This window comes from Yarrowia lipolytica, chromosome 1A, assembly GCF_001761485.1.
Source record: "Yarrowia lipolytica chromosome 1A, complete sequence".
NCBI lineage: Eukaryota > Fungi > Ascomycota > Dipodascomycetes > Dipodascales > Yarrowia > Yarrowia lipolytica.
The window spans coordinates 1,532,261-1,547,594 of record NC_090770.1 but is presented as its reverse complement, the minus strand read 5'-3'; the positions used below and the strand labels follow the sequence as shown (position 1 = coordinate 1,547,594).

Sequence of the window (15,334 nt, the reverse complement as noted above, 5' to 3'; positions counted from 1 at the left end):
TTGTCTCATAACTGGAGTTGGCTACAGGAGCCATATCGACAGATGTTTGAAGCTACCGAAAGTACTCTTGACGTGCCCACTCTCTGTAGCGTCATAGCAGCACGTCAACAGACACGTGTTGCCTTAAAAGTAAAAGTTTTGTGACTCAACTTCAACTATCTCTGTTTGAATACATTGACATTGTACAGTTCAGCTTAGATGTCTAGCCAGCCGCGGCTCTTATACCAACTCGATTGTACTGTAATTATCATTCCAGGGTCTCGTTCAACTACAATAGCGAGATTGTAGCTCATAGGTAGACATGCTGCATTCCGGAATTATGTAAGATACAAACTAATGGCCTCCATTCTCTCTGCGGAATGGACACAGACCACTGCATGACGATGTTATTACATAACCCTGACTCCAAGGTTTCCTGTGGTTTCTCTTCTCTTTCAGGTAACTCTTAGACTGTCTCCTAGACTCTCGCTTAGACCGTCTAGAGAAGTACAGTAGTTCAGAATGTACAATTTCACCGTATGTGTCCCTTTCTGCCGCGGTGCCAGACAGGCTCCATTCTGATTCTCTGATTCTCTGATCGCCTACTCAATCACATGTCTTCCTCCCCTCTATTTCTCCTAGAGAGATCCCGAGACCCGCCAACGAGCTCTGGTAAATTCCTGGCCATGGTTTAGTGCAGGGACTAGAGGGCTCTGTATCAATCGATCTCACTTTCAGGTCTTAGACGAATTTAGTTGAAATTACGAGATATAAACTGCAACCTGGAAGGTGTACCAACAGCCCGGATGCTCCAGTTAAGCGTGCCATATCCTGACAAGCGTAAATGTGGTTCAGGAACCGTAGACAGGGGTCGGAGATCAGTCAAAGAAGAGTCCTCTTCGACTTCTTTCGTTGAATCTTCCATAACTTTGTTGTCTTGTTTCATGAACGAGATCCAGATGCCACCCTTATCTTGGTGGTAGATGATCTTCAACATGGCTACATTCCCACTTCGGCAATGTTTCTCTCGACGAAAACTGGTCCAACAAGTGGCTCCACAATTAGCACCACTACGACGTGTTTTGCAGATGACACTAAGTCGTGTTTTGCATTAGTCCCCTAAACTCTCCAGCAACGGCTTTTTTCGCTCTATTGTAATAGACGATAACTGGTTTTTATGAACCTGGCGCAACGGTCTGTCAGACATCTAAATGTTTTCTGGAAAAAACCTGTACTTGAATCAGCTTCTGTAAACTTGTCTAATACGTATAAGTAGATGATCCCCAGCTGTAGCACATTTCAACTTCTCTAGTGAACTAACGCACCAACCCAGCTAATCAACACGCACATCTCCAAGTGACTAACCGCACTGTACAGGAAACGCATCTGCGTGTTTTTCGCGCCGTGGTCTGCATTCCACTGTGCTTCATGCCCTCACAGACTAGACATATGGTATATATACACCTTCTTGTACGATATCGACACATCCAGACCTCTCAACCAGTATCATCATGCAGTTCTCCATTGCCGCTATCGCCGCTATTGCCACCATCGCCGCCGCAACTCTTCCTGTTGCCAATGGCACTCTCGCAGACTCTCCCTCCGTTGCTCGTGTCGGAATCAACGGCACTAACCCCGATGACAACTATGTCACTGTTTACGTGACCAACTGCCCTGTCACCAGCACCGACGCAGCTGGAGCCACCGTCACCACCCACATCAAGTCCACTGTCACTTCGACCGTCTGCCCCAAGTGCACCAAGACCGCTGAGCCCAAGCCCTCCGCTATCCAGTCCACTCCTGCGAAGGGTAATGGTACCGAGACCGGCCCCAAGTCTGTCCAGAACCCCAAGACCAACAACAACGGCACTGTAACCCCTACTCGGGCCCCTCTTCAGCAGCCCAAGGCCAACATTCCCAAGCAGGCCAACGGTGCTTCCAAGGCTGTTGTTGGAGCTGCTGCTCTGGCTCTTCCCGTGGTTGTGGCCCTCATGTAAGTTGAGGAGCAGACTGAACCCTTTCTTTTTGTACTTATATAAATGATAATGAATGATTCCCCGGAACCATCCCCTTTGGTAGACAGATCTACTTCTTGCGTTGGTGAAACGCGTACTTTCTGTAGAGAGCGTATCAGTATGGTTCACAACGCGGTGAATTGAGAAGAAATCAAGCAGATATTGTGTAGCCTAGTTATATAGGCGGTAGAATTTGACTGGACTGTAGTCAAGTTTTTTCACAGTATATACTGTAGGCTGTAGATTGATGCTTGTCTACAAGTCCATGTCAATGAGACCGGGTCTGATGATATCAATGGTTCTTGAAGATGAACCGTAATTGGTTCCGTTTAGCGATCCCAGCTCTTATTTTCAGGGGTTGTTTCGGTATCTCTCAGATTATATTCATTTCCCTAACATCTGGAGTCGAATTACAATTTAATATAAATATTAATTTAAGTCAAAGTAAACATTATTAAAATATTTTATTACTAGCTGTATGAAATCATCAAATAAATCAAGCTCGATTGAATCACGTCATAGAAAATCAGATTATTTTATAGCCCCCCTCCCCTTAAAAGTCATAGACATATGTAAGATACATTTTCTTGAACGCGCGAATTTAATATACCCTCAACAGCTCAGGACGTGTTTGTAATCGTTGATATACTATCAGAGTTTCGATAATGCACCTCATCGACACAATTTCAACCTTAATATTTCATCTGTCTGTGTGTATATATAGTATAATATATGTATACTATACATAGAAATAAGAATTTATAATTTCGTTTACTGGGTTTGTATATTTTAAATGTTTTTTTCCGTTTACAGTAATTTGGCACATGCACATAAGGTGATTGTATAACTGTGTACACTCATCTTATTAAGAAGATGCTATCTAGCCTCCTCTTCCTTCCCACGACTCCATTCTTTACGACACTCATCTACAAATCATCTGCGACACGTCTACAACACATCTACAACACATCTACGACACATCCACAACACATCTACGACACATCTACGACAGCCACGGAGATATTCTTCTCCCGCTACATTTCTTTATAAGCAAAGAGCTTTACGGACGGTGAGTTCTCCAGCCTCTTTGCTCGCTCCTTGAGTTGGTGTCACTTGGAGCCGGCAGCCAAAAAAAATACAACAGCTACAGCTCTAAAAATCTTAACAGCCTCGCCGTTGCATCGAAACTAACCCAGCCAGGGGTAGTCTTGAGTCCTCTCCACTTGCTCCTAAGTGGAGGACTCTCTGCAACTGTTCGCAGTCCAGCCCAGGGTCGATGGGCGGTGATTCAGTCTTGGAGTGTCGAAAAGTTGACTCCGAGTCCCTATAGAACAGCCACCTCATCGTCTCCTACTTGTAGTAAGCCGGGTTATTGGCGTTCAATAAATTATACACACGACTATTCATTGCGATGTGCGTTTCGGTGTGTGTCAGTGGGTTCGTTGTCGCTTCATCTTGTTTTTTTCGCGGTCTCGTGGTGGTGAATCAAGACTTGTTGAATAAAATGAATTACAAATACATTAAGGACTTATATATCACTTGTTGTGAATGCGTTCCGATGCACCAGACTCTTCTCTCTAACATAGAGACTCATCTGGACAGTCTCCACACCCTAGTGGAGGATTCGACTGAGCACACACGCGCCATCAGGTTGACAAATTCGGCTGAGTGAATTTGCCCCTCAGAATGGAAACTACAGTATGTACGCTGTACTTGTAGTGGTTTGTTACCCACGTCAAGGTTTTCCATTCAACAAGACTACTTCTGGTAAAATCAGTCAATCTTATCATAACAAATCAAATCATATCCAAAAGTTGGCTTAGTTTGTTGTGAGGATCGTAAAGGGTGTCATTAGCAAGAGGGTCGTTAATAAGCGTCATGTGTATCATGATTGAGTCGTTGCGGCATCAGGGAGTGGACGTAGGAGTATCGTGGTCTATGGGTGTTGGTTTTGTTTGTTGGTTGTTGTTTTTTTTTTCCAATCAGAGTCGGCAGCATGATTCTGTAACGTGAGCAGACCTCACAGGTACATACTGTACTGTACGTAATGTGTACCAGCCATCGAGATAATCCTCCTAAAAAGAAAAGACGCTCGGCACGACCAACATGTCACGACGATATGCTGCAGATGCTCGGGTGAACAAGTGAGCGAAACTTCGCTGGGCCACGGGGTCAGTACCCACCAGGCCAGTGCTTCGCATGGTTCGCTCAAACTGCCACAATGCATGGGCGAGCTCTCGAGTGCAGTTCAACGGGCTTCCCCAGATCATCGCGATATGGGATCCCAAGGATATGCCTCCTTGTCGAATAACCGCTGGTAAAGATTCGGGTATCTGCATGCCTCAGTTTTGTGCATGATAGCAAACCCTTCTCCGGCGTCTCGGTCGTGAAACAGACAGTTGTTACAACTGTCTGTGGGCATCTGGGTACCCATCTCTTCAAACGCACGTCGTTCCTTCTCCGAGGCACGAAGCCAGTCCTGTCTTATCTTGTCCATCTGGTATAGACTCTTCTTGTTCAAGCTCTCTGATGGTGTCAAATCAAAGTCTACCGAATCCAGCCCCGAGTCTCTCATGGCGAACCAGAGGTTCGGGAACGAGCATTTCGCCGTATCGTGAGCAATACGGCCAACATTGAAGTGGAATCGGCGACTAAACAGACAATTACGACACAGCTTTGTGTCTCGCAACATCTCAAAGGTTTTGAGATAGTCTGTTACTGCGTTAGTTGATGCCACTATCCACTTTTGGGCATTTCTTTTGGCAATCTCGTGCGATTTCGACGAGTTGTCTTCGTATTGAATAAGGGCTGGGGGAAGGGGAGGAGGAGCTAGGTCCTGCTCGTTTTCGGAATCAATTTCGATTGGGTCCCCTGTATTAGGCACAATAAAGACGCAGGAGAGATCAGGCTTGGTGACGACTTCCCCGTCGGTGGTACGACTTTGCCAGAACTCCAAACGGACTTCCACGTATCTCAAATGCCCCATGACTACTCGAGTCAGGTGTGATAAGGAGAATACACGGGCACTCTTCATTAATTTGAGTGAGAATGTCAAGTGCGGGTGACACTCAAGATCTTGCAGCATCATTTCGACTGCTTCTTCAACTTGGTCTTCTCGAAGATGGTGTAGAACGTAATTCGATGTTGCTCTGACGTATTCATGGAGTGCTTCCAATTGCTCTGCGGTGTAGTAGTCGTTCAGAACACCGTATTTTTCTAGACATTGCGGTAACGACAAGTCCCGGTCATGCACATAGGCTTTCTGTCCCATGAAGGCTGCCGTGAGACCGTTAAATGTGGTGGCAATGTCGTGAGGCATCATGTTTTTTGGGATTGACCTCGCTCGTCCTCGAGGACATAAAACCCCCTGCTCCATGTTGATCCACTTTGTAAGCTCAGATTCACGGTCTCGGAACACTTCGAAGAACCACCTTAAATCCAGACACGACGTGAATCCAAAATACTCCAGAATGACTCTCACTAAATTTGGCTGGAACAGAGTATGCAAATACCCATTGGGTACCTTCTTTTCCAAGACCTGTAGAAGGGAGTTGACAAACTTTTCAGTCGATCTATCCGTGGGAGTGATGGGCGGAGACGAGTCAATCTCGGACGCCAGCTCCACCAAGTCGCATTTTGCGATGGAATCCAAATGGTTCTCTTCCTGAATGCCATTGCGAGGCCCAATACATGTATACAGCCAAATGAGACGCACATGGTTGATCTTGGCGCCCGGTGAGATCTCAAAAATGTTGTGCTTGTAGTAAAACCACCAGGGAATCACCCTTGACAGAGTCTGGTATATTGCGTCCAGCCACTCGTCCATGGTGTAATCCAAGATTGCTGTTTGCAGATTTTTGTAGCGCCCATTGAGCAGCAGAGTCTCGCAGATCATCGGTGCGCAGATGAACTTGAATTCCTTCACGAGCTGCTCCTGCTGGTTGTCGAGAGGTCGCGACGAATCTTTGTTGTTCCAAGCCAGTCGCTGGGCCTCATTCAGTCTCGCTGGAATGTCTCTGAAGCTGGGTGGTCCCTCCACAAGATTACTGCGGCTCTGTAGGCGTTCCAAATGACAGAACATGGCATATCGGGCTATCGTATGTGTTTTTCCATGGGTCGTGTATGTTCCATCGTTCTTTATCGATAACATGATGGTGTGTGTTTGTGTCGCGAATTCAGTGTTCTTCTTGCGCGGTACAATACTGTACTGTACTTGTTGGATCGGGTGTCGACTGTTGTCGCGATCTTTTGGCTGACATAATGAACTTACCCAGGACTCATTTTTCGATGTTAGAGTTGGGCAACCGGCTGCACGCGGCGCGCGCTTGTAGTGAGCGACCGCACGTGTCCATGTGGATGTCAATAGTCGTTTTATATGGTGTATCGATCCTAATACCGATACAATACGACCCGCTTATGGGTTGGTCGAAATGCCCATTTTTTTTATCTCTAGCTTGGAAGTGCTGTACCGTATAATACTGTAGTTACCTTACCTAACAAGGCAGTACGACAGAGAGACGAAAGTCGGTGCTTACTGGAATGGGAAACTGTCAGCGTGACGTATTGTCCATGTTGTATGTCTGTTGAATACTTTCGAACTTCATTTTCCCTCCTTCTGCTTGTTTTTGCCGCTTTTGGCTTGCCACCTTTACGGATTCAATCCTTCCTGGATTATGTAAATCATATGTAAACAAATATTAAAATATAAAATATATATAAATAAAAAAAAAACATAAAAAAAAAAAAAAAAAAAAAAAAAAAAAAAAAAGTCAGACCCTGGACGACTTGTTCATCGAATCAACAAGAAATGATTGAGTCTGAAAAAATTTCTGTTATTTTTGGCTCGGGTTTTAGACAAAACAAATCGCCTGTCAAAAACTACTACGTCGAAGATTGCAAAATATGGTCTTAATGTCTGTTCAAATTGCAATTTCACCAAGTAATATTTAGTTGGATATAGTTGATAGTTTAGTTGGATTTTTGGGACCGGGAGACAGATAAATAAGACTTTTGTTATTGTTTATAACAATCAATAAACTTGTACCACAAGTACAAGGGCATGTCAAAATGATTATTTCCCTTCACAAAATCAGTAATAAAACCCCCTTATCGTCCATTTTTATCGAAAATCGCTATTTTTGGTCACTTTTCATTTATTCCTTAAAGCCGGGTAACCCCTATTTTGGAACGCTCTATCTGAATCACCAATTACCGTATATATAAAATAAATGTTCCGAGGGGCTTCTGATGGTCTGGAGTATCCTCCCTGACTAATTTCCAATCAATTCAGTAGGTTTGACCTTTTTTCCAGTGCAATACATTTCAGCTACAGTATGTACATACTGTAGCTGAGGTTAGGACGGGCGACTTGGAGTAGCACCCAGTAGTACTCAACTTCCAGCCCTGAGATGTTCCCAGCGTGGTCCATCGTTGTAACCGATAGGCCGGGTCGGTTCATAAAGATCACATGAGAGGCTCCTATGTAGTTTTTGTTTCAAAGTCGCAATCATACTGTACATACGGTGCAAGTTCTGTATTGAAAAGATGATAGAACGGGATAGCCAGAAATAAGGACTACAAAAAGTGTCTCATTTGATTTTAAAGAGCTTTTCCATCTGTTAATTGAAGTCCCCCCGTCTTCTGTCAGAGCACTGTAATCTCTACAACTGCATTTAACCGCCGTTCTCCAGCATCATCCATACAATCGTTTTGACTGTTAAAGGAGACCGAACCATGGTGGTAGTCTGAGGGGTTTTTTTATTCTAATGATTCATTAGGGTCACTTGACTCGAACTACGCCTTGCTACGGATCTCTCCCTTCTCTTGTCAGTTGCGGCCATATCCTGGTGAAAATACGGCTTCCCGTCCGATCAGGCCATAGTCAAAGCACCAGAGAGCCCAGTTAGTATTGTAGTGGGAGACCATACGAGAATCCTGGGTGCTGCAATTGTCTTTTTGCAGTTTATGGATGCGAAGATCCATTCCCATCATTCTATCTTTTTTCTTGCATCACTGGTGTCTCTTTATGTTGTGCTACTCACCCATGTTTTGTATGCCATGTTAAGCCTATATTGTATCGAAAGACAGACGTATGTACATATTGTATTGTTTGAAAGTTCATGATCCAGTACACCTTTGATTATCTATCGATATTTCAAGACTTTTTCATGAAATCTGGTATCTTTCAATTCGGAACAACTCATCAAGATTCGTGCTGCTTGAGCCTCTTCTCTTGTTACAGTATGGGCAGTACAGAATAAAGTACTGGAAACTCAATCACACGACTCTACCCCATAGATAGCTTGGTTTATAAGTATCATAGATCGGATCTGACTTGCTCTGACTACCGACGGAACGTTTTTAACCGATATTTGTGCGCGGATTAGTAATCACGTGATCGATACCCCCTTTCCAATCCGGGCTTGATTTTGTAGTTTGGGCGTGTAGCACAGTGGTAGCGCGTGGGCTTTGCATGCTTGAGGTCACCGGTTCGAACCCGGTCTCGTCCACTCTATTTTTTTGCTCGAAAACGAAGTGATACATTGCTCTTTTTGATTGTAGCGACATGAAATTGTTTCTTTTTTGTTTTTCAATCAACATTGCTCTTTTGGGCTCGATTCAGTCGCATTTTCGGTGTGAAAACCTTTCTGACAGAGGATCATTGCGCAAGTAAAATTGCAGGTCTATGTCTATGGAGAATTGAATGGTCAGTTGTGGGAAAATGAAATATCAAAAATAGAAAATAATGCTATGAAATGAAATCTGAGGTTGGCGTCACATGAACCTGGAGGTGTTTGTACAAGTACGACTTTTATTTCGCAGAGAGTAACACCTGTAAAGGTACTTTCACATATCGTACTTGCACAGCATCAGCTATCTTCGGCTTCAACAGGTTTTCCAGAGGATATTGGAGAAGGGAAAAGAGCCGTAATGTACGTCCAGACAATGGGAATATCCTCAATAAGTCACCAAAGTGGTTGAGCTTTGCAATGGGTCACAGCTGCGGCGGTGACTGTATATGCCACTGTATATACACTGCCATAAACGGAGGACCTTGGTTTGAACAGATATGACGTTCGTGCGAGTACCAATATAGTATGTACAGTATAGTACAGTGTGGTGCTACAATAAGAGAATCATCACCAGCCTGTACAAATATCTGCAGTCAAAGCTGCTCAGAATAGCTCTCAACTCTTGGAAGGTGGGTACCTATACTGATGTGAAGACATGATGGTTGACAAAAAAGAGACACTGCTCGTGTGCTTCTCCCGGGGGCGAGTCGAACGCCCGATCTCAAGATTACAAATGCTTCCATTACAGTCTCGCGCCTTAAACCAGCTTGGCCACCGGGAGATGGATTGTGGGGCGGTTGGAAGTATAGACCGTGGTGTTTGAGGAATGTAGTGCGAGCAGAAGGCGTGCAACCAACATTCGAGAGATGTAGCCCTTTCTCAACGTACAGTAAACTGAACGGTAACGAAATTGTAAGTCACGCAAAGGATCCCGTACTTGTACAGACAAACTCGCACCTCCTCCACTGAAACCAGAGACAGTTGTACTACTGTAGTGTGTGTTACCTGCCAACCGTTGACAAAACACTTTCAGACTCGACACTTCATACCCGAAGCATCGGGTTGGGCACCCCAGACTGCCTACTGTAGATTATTACAGTCTAAGACGCTCGACTTTCTGGTCTAATGGCCACAATAGGGAGAGGAGGTCGTTCTCCAAGAGGAGATCAAGATAGATTATGGGTATTGTACAAGTACTGTACTCGCATGCATCGTATGTACAGGTAGCCTACAAACCAGCTTTTGATAGCCATAAGACGCTGAGGACTTGTCCTTGCCTGTGTACACTTGCTCTTTTACGATACAACCTGAACGATACAACCTGAACGATACAACCTGAACATGTATCGTATGTACTACTGTACAGCGTCTGCGTCGACAGTACAGTATCTCAGAGACCTGGTGAGACCCCATGGCAGGCATGGGCAGACAAACCACTATATTGTATGTACTGCCCTGCTGGATGTATGTATAGTGCGCACTCGTACATTCAGTACATACTACAAGGGGCACCGTACTCACACTCGCACTCGAACACTACCACCAGACTGAACCTCTCACTTGATCCATCCCCACTCCAACTCCCCCACATCTACAGCGTGTGGCGCTACTGCACCTCTAGACGACAATGTCGTCCAATGTAGCCGGACTAAGCGTCTAAGATAGCGCCGACGAGCGTCCAGTCACACGACTGTTGCATGAGACGGACACCGTGGCCGACGACACCATGACCGACGACACCATGACCGACGACACCGTGACTAACGCCAGTGTATGTCCGTTTGTGCAAAACAATCAATCATGGTAATACTTGTATGATACAAGGACCCCCATAACTGCCCCTCATAACTGCATGTGGATCCTCCTCAAAACCAAAAAAAAAAGACGCCGCAAACGAAAAACAGACATCACGTGACTGTTTCACAAGAACAAGACCGCCCACACTTCCAAACGTCGCGTGATTCCAGCGGTACGTCACGTGATCGCCGGCTCCCGCGCTGGAAACGACGCTTATATAATTTTTTTTTTTTTTGGCGGTGTTCGCTCTTGGAATTAACGTTTAGTGTATTGGAGCGTTTAGCACGTACCAAATAGGGTGGATGCGACATTTGGGGGCTTGGAAATGGTCGTCTGGAGTCGGTTGATTTTCGTGAGGTTTTGGATGGGTATTCTGGCAGCTTGAACATGTGAATATATCCTGTTTGGGCCCCGAATCTCTCGTGTTTACGCCGGTTGGAGACCTCCTGGCGAGGCTCTACGACGGTCCGCAACTTGACCCAAAGAAGCAAGCGCCAGCCGAAAATAAGGTTTCGGACAAGACGCGTGGGTCCCATCTTTTTCTGGGTTTCTGAAACAGTAGTGACGGGTGTTTGGAGCCGGTCGGCCATGACAGAAGTGGGCGGATCACGCGCGGGCGCGGGCGCGGGCGCTTGCGGGAGGGGGGGGTGGTCACGTGACGTATATCCGGTCCCTGTTGGCGGTGTTTTTTGCAAATTTTGTCGTCTCTCTTAGTTGCTCGACACACGTACGATGCATACGACAAAAGCCGCAATGAATATTACCCGTTGAGCTGCGCTGCTTGGTGATACTGTATTAGCGCGTGCAGCACATATTGGTTTTAGAGTCCCGGCCAAGGTGGAGTTGGGCAGGAGTAGGGTGCAAACATAAAGCGTGTAAAAGAGCGAGACAAAAGAGTGATATAAGAGTGAGACAAAAAAGAGGGAGTTCCAGGGCGCCCAGGGCCCCTTATATACTTAGGCAAGTGCGAGCCCGGTGTGCCTGTGCCAGTTGGAACACGCTAATTACCAAGGCGAGACACGAGCGGTTGTGTGGTACAGTACGGTACCTGGGCAGTACCTGTAGTACTTGTACGCAATTAATCACAGAAACTACACAATATACTACAACTATGTGCAAGCAAGTACAATGACACAGCCGTACTTGTACACAAGCAGATCATCTTGCGGAGTGGCACCAGACACACGTCTGAAGTCCCTGTGCAGCAAGACGTGCAGGTACCATATCGTACTTGTACATATGTCGACGGTTATAATATGTTTTTATATGGTACAGTACGTGCAGCGAAGGTGTGTTCAAGCACATTACTACCAACGCCCGACTTGCGCTACAAAGTACTTGCAACTGCAACTGCGACTGCGACTGCTGTATCCTGGCACTCACAGCTATACCGATTCAGCTCTGCCCACTAGACAAACTCAAAACGCGTCACATCACCCTTACCCACATCCCTTGATTCCCAATTAGTCAATGGGCTGGACAATTTTTTTGCACGACTTTTTGGAGCCTTTGAAACGGGGCTTCCCGACGAGCTCCAGGCCCGCAAGATATACGTATGGCATCGGCTCGACGCGGAGAGACCCGTCGTGGGCTCGGCGGGTTCATAACCCGGATATATTCATGCCAGCGGCCCGCAAGGCACCGACAATAGGGTTTGGCGGAGGGGCCGGACTTGAGACAACGAGAAGCAGTGTTTTTGAAGGGCTTTGGTGGTGCTGGAGTGGAGGTCTGGGTCCGTGTGGCAGTCGGGGGCTCCGAAACGGGTCACTGGTGCGTGTATGCTGCACCGGTCACGTTTTCGATGGCGGGTGTAGATTTGGAGCTGGGCATTAGGTTAAGCCAGGGATGGGGGGAGGAGGGAGTGAAAAGTTGTTTTTTGAAGCGGGCAAAAATGGGAAAAATATGAAAAAATGGCACTTTTTTCAGACAATTGGCGACCGTCGCGAGCGGCATATTTGCAAAATACCGCTCGCGCGCATCTCGGTCAAAGGTGCGGGACAAACGATGGTCTTGAGTCCTCCATGTGCATGTTGCTATGTAGACCACCGACGACCGGGTAAAGATAGAGCGCAGTGATGTAGACGGCGTTTGTGGGGGCGATGGAGAAGATAAGGAGTGGTCTTAGAGCAGTAGAGTCGACGGAAACAGCCAGAACCGCCGCGGAATCGCTTTTCAGACTCCCCTCTCCACTGCTATCACTTGCTCCAACCGCCTCAGTTTAGGTTGGACACTCCCTGTCGCGTTCAATAAACTCTTTAGTCGTCACACTACCCACCGCACCATCTCTCTGGCCACGCATTCACCGTCGACAACACCTCGTCTCTAGTCTCGCGCTCGCCATGAACGCCGTCCATCACCATCCCCATCCTCACCACGGGGCCCACCACTCGCATCCACACACAGACATGCCTCCTCCCTCGTCCGCGCCCTCCACACATACGGTCACCGACTCGCACCTGTACACGCCTGCAAACATGGCGCACTCCAAGGCCCAGGTCCATGCTCAGCAGCAGGCTCTTGCCCAGGCACAGGCCGCCGCCCAGGTGGTGGCCAACGCCATGCGGGGCGATAAGCCGTTTCCGCCGCAACAGCAGCATGGACAGCATGGACAGCATGGACAGCATGGACAGCAGCAACTTCACCATCACATGAGTGGCCAGCATGGCTTGAACGGACAACCTGGCATGAACGGACAGCCTGGAATGAACGGACAGACGGCGATGAACGGACAGCCTGGCTTGGGCGGACAAAACACATCCATGCAAATGTCTCCCCCCCCTCCCCCCCACAACCACAGCGTCTCGGCCACGCCAACCAACACCGCGGGGTCTGCGGCAGCCACACCGACCCAAAACGACATTTCGCACGCGGCAGAAAAGGTGCTGCAACGGGCAGAAATCTCCCGCATGACCCGCAACCTCAAGTCGCGCCTGAAGCTCGCCACCTACAAAACCAAACGAGGCTGGGACAACCTCACCTTTGATACCATCGAGCAGCGGGTCGACGAGGAAATCAAGCCGCTGTCGCCATCGTCAACCTCCACCGCAAACACAAACAACTCCGCAACCTCCACAACCACCTCTACACACACAAACTCCACTGCAGGCAGTGACTCCAACAACACCTCTAACGCCACTCGGTCAATGTACATGACCACTTCCGACCAAATGTCATCTCCTCCTTTGCAGCAGCCCTTCCACCCGCTCTCCACACCCCGTTTCGCTCCCGGAAACTACCCCGGAAGCGTCCATGGACCTGGTGGTCCCCAGTCGCCTGCCACTCTCTACGATCTGGGATCCCCCAAGGCCAAACTCGACCACTACCCCATGTTGTCGCCTGCCAAGATCCCCGAGACGCGGAAACGGGCCCGAACTATCACCAGTGCGCCCGGCGGGTCTAGTGCATCGCCGCGACTGCATTACTCAAAGTCGTACCAACAGCTACCATTTGCCATGTCGCAGCAGCAACAGCAACAGCAGCATATGCACATGCAGCAGCAGCAGCAGCACATGTTCCAGCAGCAGTTTGCCCAGGCACAGCCCATGGCAAAGTCGCAGTCCATGGGTGCCCTGAGCCAAATGAAGCTGTCCCGTGACGAAATCATGGACATTGACAGCGAGCTGGACGCCCGAGAGAGACGCGAGCGTGAGCGTGAGCAGGAGCAGCTACAGCATCAGGAGCGACATCATCAGGAGCAGCAGCGACAGCAGCATGAACGTGAGCAGCAGCAACAACAGCAGCAACATTCGAGCGAAGAGCATCCTTCCCATGCTACCCACACTCATTCTATTGGAGCAGCTCTGGCAAACCGATCGCTGGAACCCCCCAGAACTCCCCCTCAGAAGCCCCGAAAGCTCGGGGCTCCCCACTCTCGAGACGACAACCGAGACGAGGGCGCAGATCTGCTCATGTATCTCGCCACCTCTCCGTCCCCTGCCCAGCGACCATCTTCTTCGTCACACGGCTGGGGAACGGGAGGCACCCCTGTGCAGCCCACCTCTGCCGCTGCTCCTCAAACGCCCTCGCAGAACTTCAACTTTAATGACTATCTTCACATGATGACGCCTTCTCCGGCACAGGTGTCGCATTCGCCGTACCACACGGAGCGAACTCCGTCGACGCCCAACCGACTGCGACTGGGCCAGATTCCCCGATCTGCTAGACGGAGACTGAACTTTGACAAGATCCCTGCCTCTCCCACCTCTAGTGAGAGAGATAGTCGGTGAAGTAAAGGACCACCGACCATTGAAAAGCCGGAATGTAACATTTAGCCTAGGACTTCAGTGAGACGCACTTGCACGCAAGCGGCGCTCCCACACTTATATATTAATGACATTAGATTAACCAGAGTCACGAGTAGTGGGACAAGTGTAATGTGGTTCCACTACAGTGTAGCAGAAGCAGATGTAATGGGCCTGTAGCCGACAAAGCAAGTCTGACAAAAACTTGTGCAATGTGTCAGAGTGCAGGCTTATGACTCGACTGTTTCTCGTAATAGCGACTTAAATGAAGAGCACACGAACGAAGCTAGCTATATATCACAGTACAGTACATACAGTAGTGGAAGTGGGTCTACCGTAATAAGACCAAGGGGTGAGTTCAGAACTTGTGCGACTGCTGTCGAAGGATCAAAGTCTCTGGTATCGGGGAACAAGAACAGCATGTTGGTACAGACCTTTATTCCTGAGTTGTGTTAAAAGATCTGGAGTCTCAGTGAGGCTTCGGAAAGGACGGAAGTTCATGATAATGTTTCCAGTCCAACCCTTTCAATTTGGCGATGTTGCTGATTCAATTATTAGGAATATGAGCGTGGATACGGCCGGGAAGCACTGCAAGCACTCTATGGAAGGTCATGGACGTGTTACTCCACTGGTGACGAAGAAAAATCAACTAGTACTCGTCGGGTTAGTGTAAGAGATGGTCTATTGTGGATGGTTTTGGGTACAGTACTTGATGATTGTTTTCCCCAAC

The 15,334-nt window shown here is 47.8% G+C and overlaps 6 protein-coding genes and 3 non-coding genes across 9 annotated transcripts; 6 read left to right on the top strand and 3 right to left on the bottom strand.

Annotated features, from left to right (window-relative positions):
• Window positions 1-1,490: 1,490 nt before the first annotated feature.
• On the top strand, window positions 1,491-1,976 carry YALI1_A15461g (uncharacterized protein; the record flags this gene model as incomplete). The annotated part of the gene is made up of 1 exon (XM_500092.3): window positions 1,491-1,976. The coding sequence occupies one exon, from the start codon at window positions 1,491-1,493 to the stop codon at window positions 1,974-1,976; it is 486 nt and encodes a 161-aa protein (XP_500092.1).
• A 1,718-nt stretch (window positions 1,977-3,694) lies between these two features.
• Window positions 3,695-4,007, top strand: YALI1_A15437g (uncharacterized protein; the record flags this gene model as incomplete). Its single annotated transcript, XM_068281804.1, has 2 exons — window positions 3,695-3,807; window positions 3,854-4,007. The coding sequence occupies 2 exons, from the start codon at window positions 3,695-3,697 to the stop codon at window positions 4,005-4,007; spliced, it is 267 nt and encodes an 88-aa protein (XP_068137905.1).
• Window positions 4,008-4,260: 253 nt separating this feature from the next.
• On the bottom strand, window positions 4,261-6,144 carry YALI1_A15414g (uncharacterized protein; the record flags this gene model as incomplete). The annotated part of the gene is made up of 1 exon (XM_500090.3): window positions 4,261-6,144. One exon carries the CDS (start codon window positions 6,142-6,144, stop codon window positions 4,261-4,263), a length of 1,884 nt encoding a protein of 627 aa, XP_500090.3.
• A 1,678-nt stretch (window positions 6,145-7,822) lies between these two features.
• On the top strand, window positions 7,823-7,943 carry YALI1_A15397r. The gene has a single exon (XR_002432065.3). It is a non-coding gene; the product is annotated as a 5S ribosomal RNA (ribosomal RNA).
• A 488-nt stretch (window positions 7,944-8,431) lies between these two features.
• Window positions 8,432-8,503, top strand: YALI1_A15391r. The gene has a single exon. It is a non-coding gene; the product is annotated as a tRNA-Ala (tRNA).
• A 755-nt stretch (window positions 8,504-9,258) lies between these two features.
• On the bottom strand, window positions 9,259-9,347 carry YALI1_A15382r. The gene has a single exon. It is a non-coding gene; the product is annotated as a tRNA-Tyr (tRNA).
• Window positions 9,348-10,032: 685 nt separating this feature from the next.
• Window positions 10,033-10,373, top strand: YALI1_A15373g (uncharacterized protein; the record flags this gene model as incomplete). The annotated part of the gene is made up of 2 exons (XM_068281803.1): window positions 10,033-10,198; window positions 10,249-10,373. 2 exons carry the CDS (start codon window positions 10,033-10,035, stop codon window positions 10,371-10,373), a joined length of 291 nt encoding a protein of 96 aa, XP_068137904.1.
• A 100-nt stretch (window positions 10,374-10,473) lies between these two features.
• On the bottom strand, window positions 10,474-10,953 carry YALI1_A15366g (uncharacterized protein; the record flags this gene model as incomplete). The annotated part of the gene is made up of 1 exon (XM_068281802.1): window positions 10,474-10,953. The coding sequence occupies one exon, from the start codon at window positions 10,951-10,953 to the stop codon at window positions 10,474-10,476; it is 480 nt and encodes a 159-aa protein (XP_068137903.1).
• A 1,749-nt stretch (window positions 10,954-12,702) lies between these two features.
• Window positions 12,703-14,589, top strand: YALI1_A15349g (uncharacterized protein; the record flags this gene model as incomplete). The annotated part of the gene is made up of 1 exon (XM_500089.3): window positions 12,703-14,589. One exon carries the CDS (start codon window positions 12,703-12,705, stop codon window positions 14,587-14,589), a length of 1,887 nt encoding a protein of 628 aa, XP_500089.3.
• Between the last annotated feature and the right edge of the window lie 745 nt (window positions 14,590-15,334).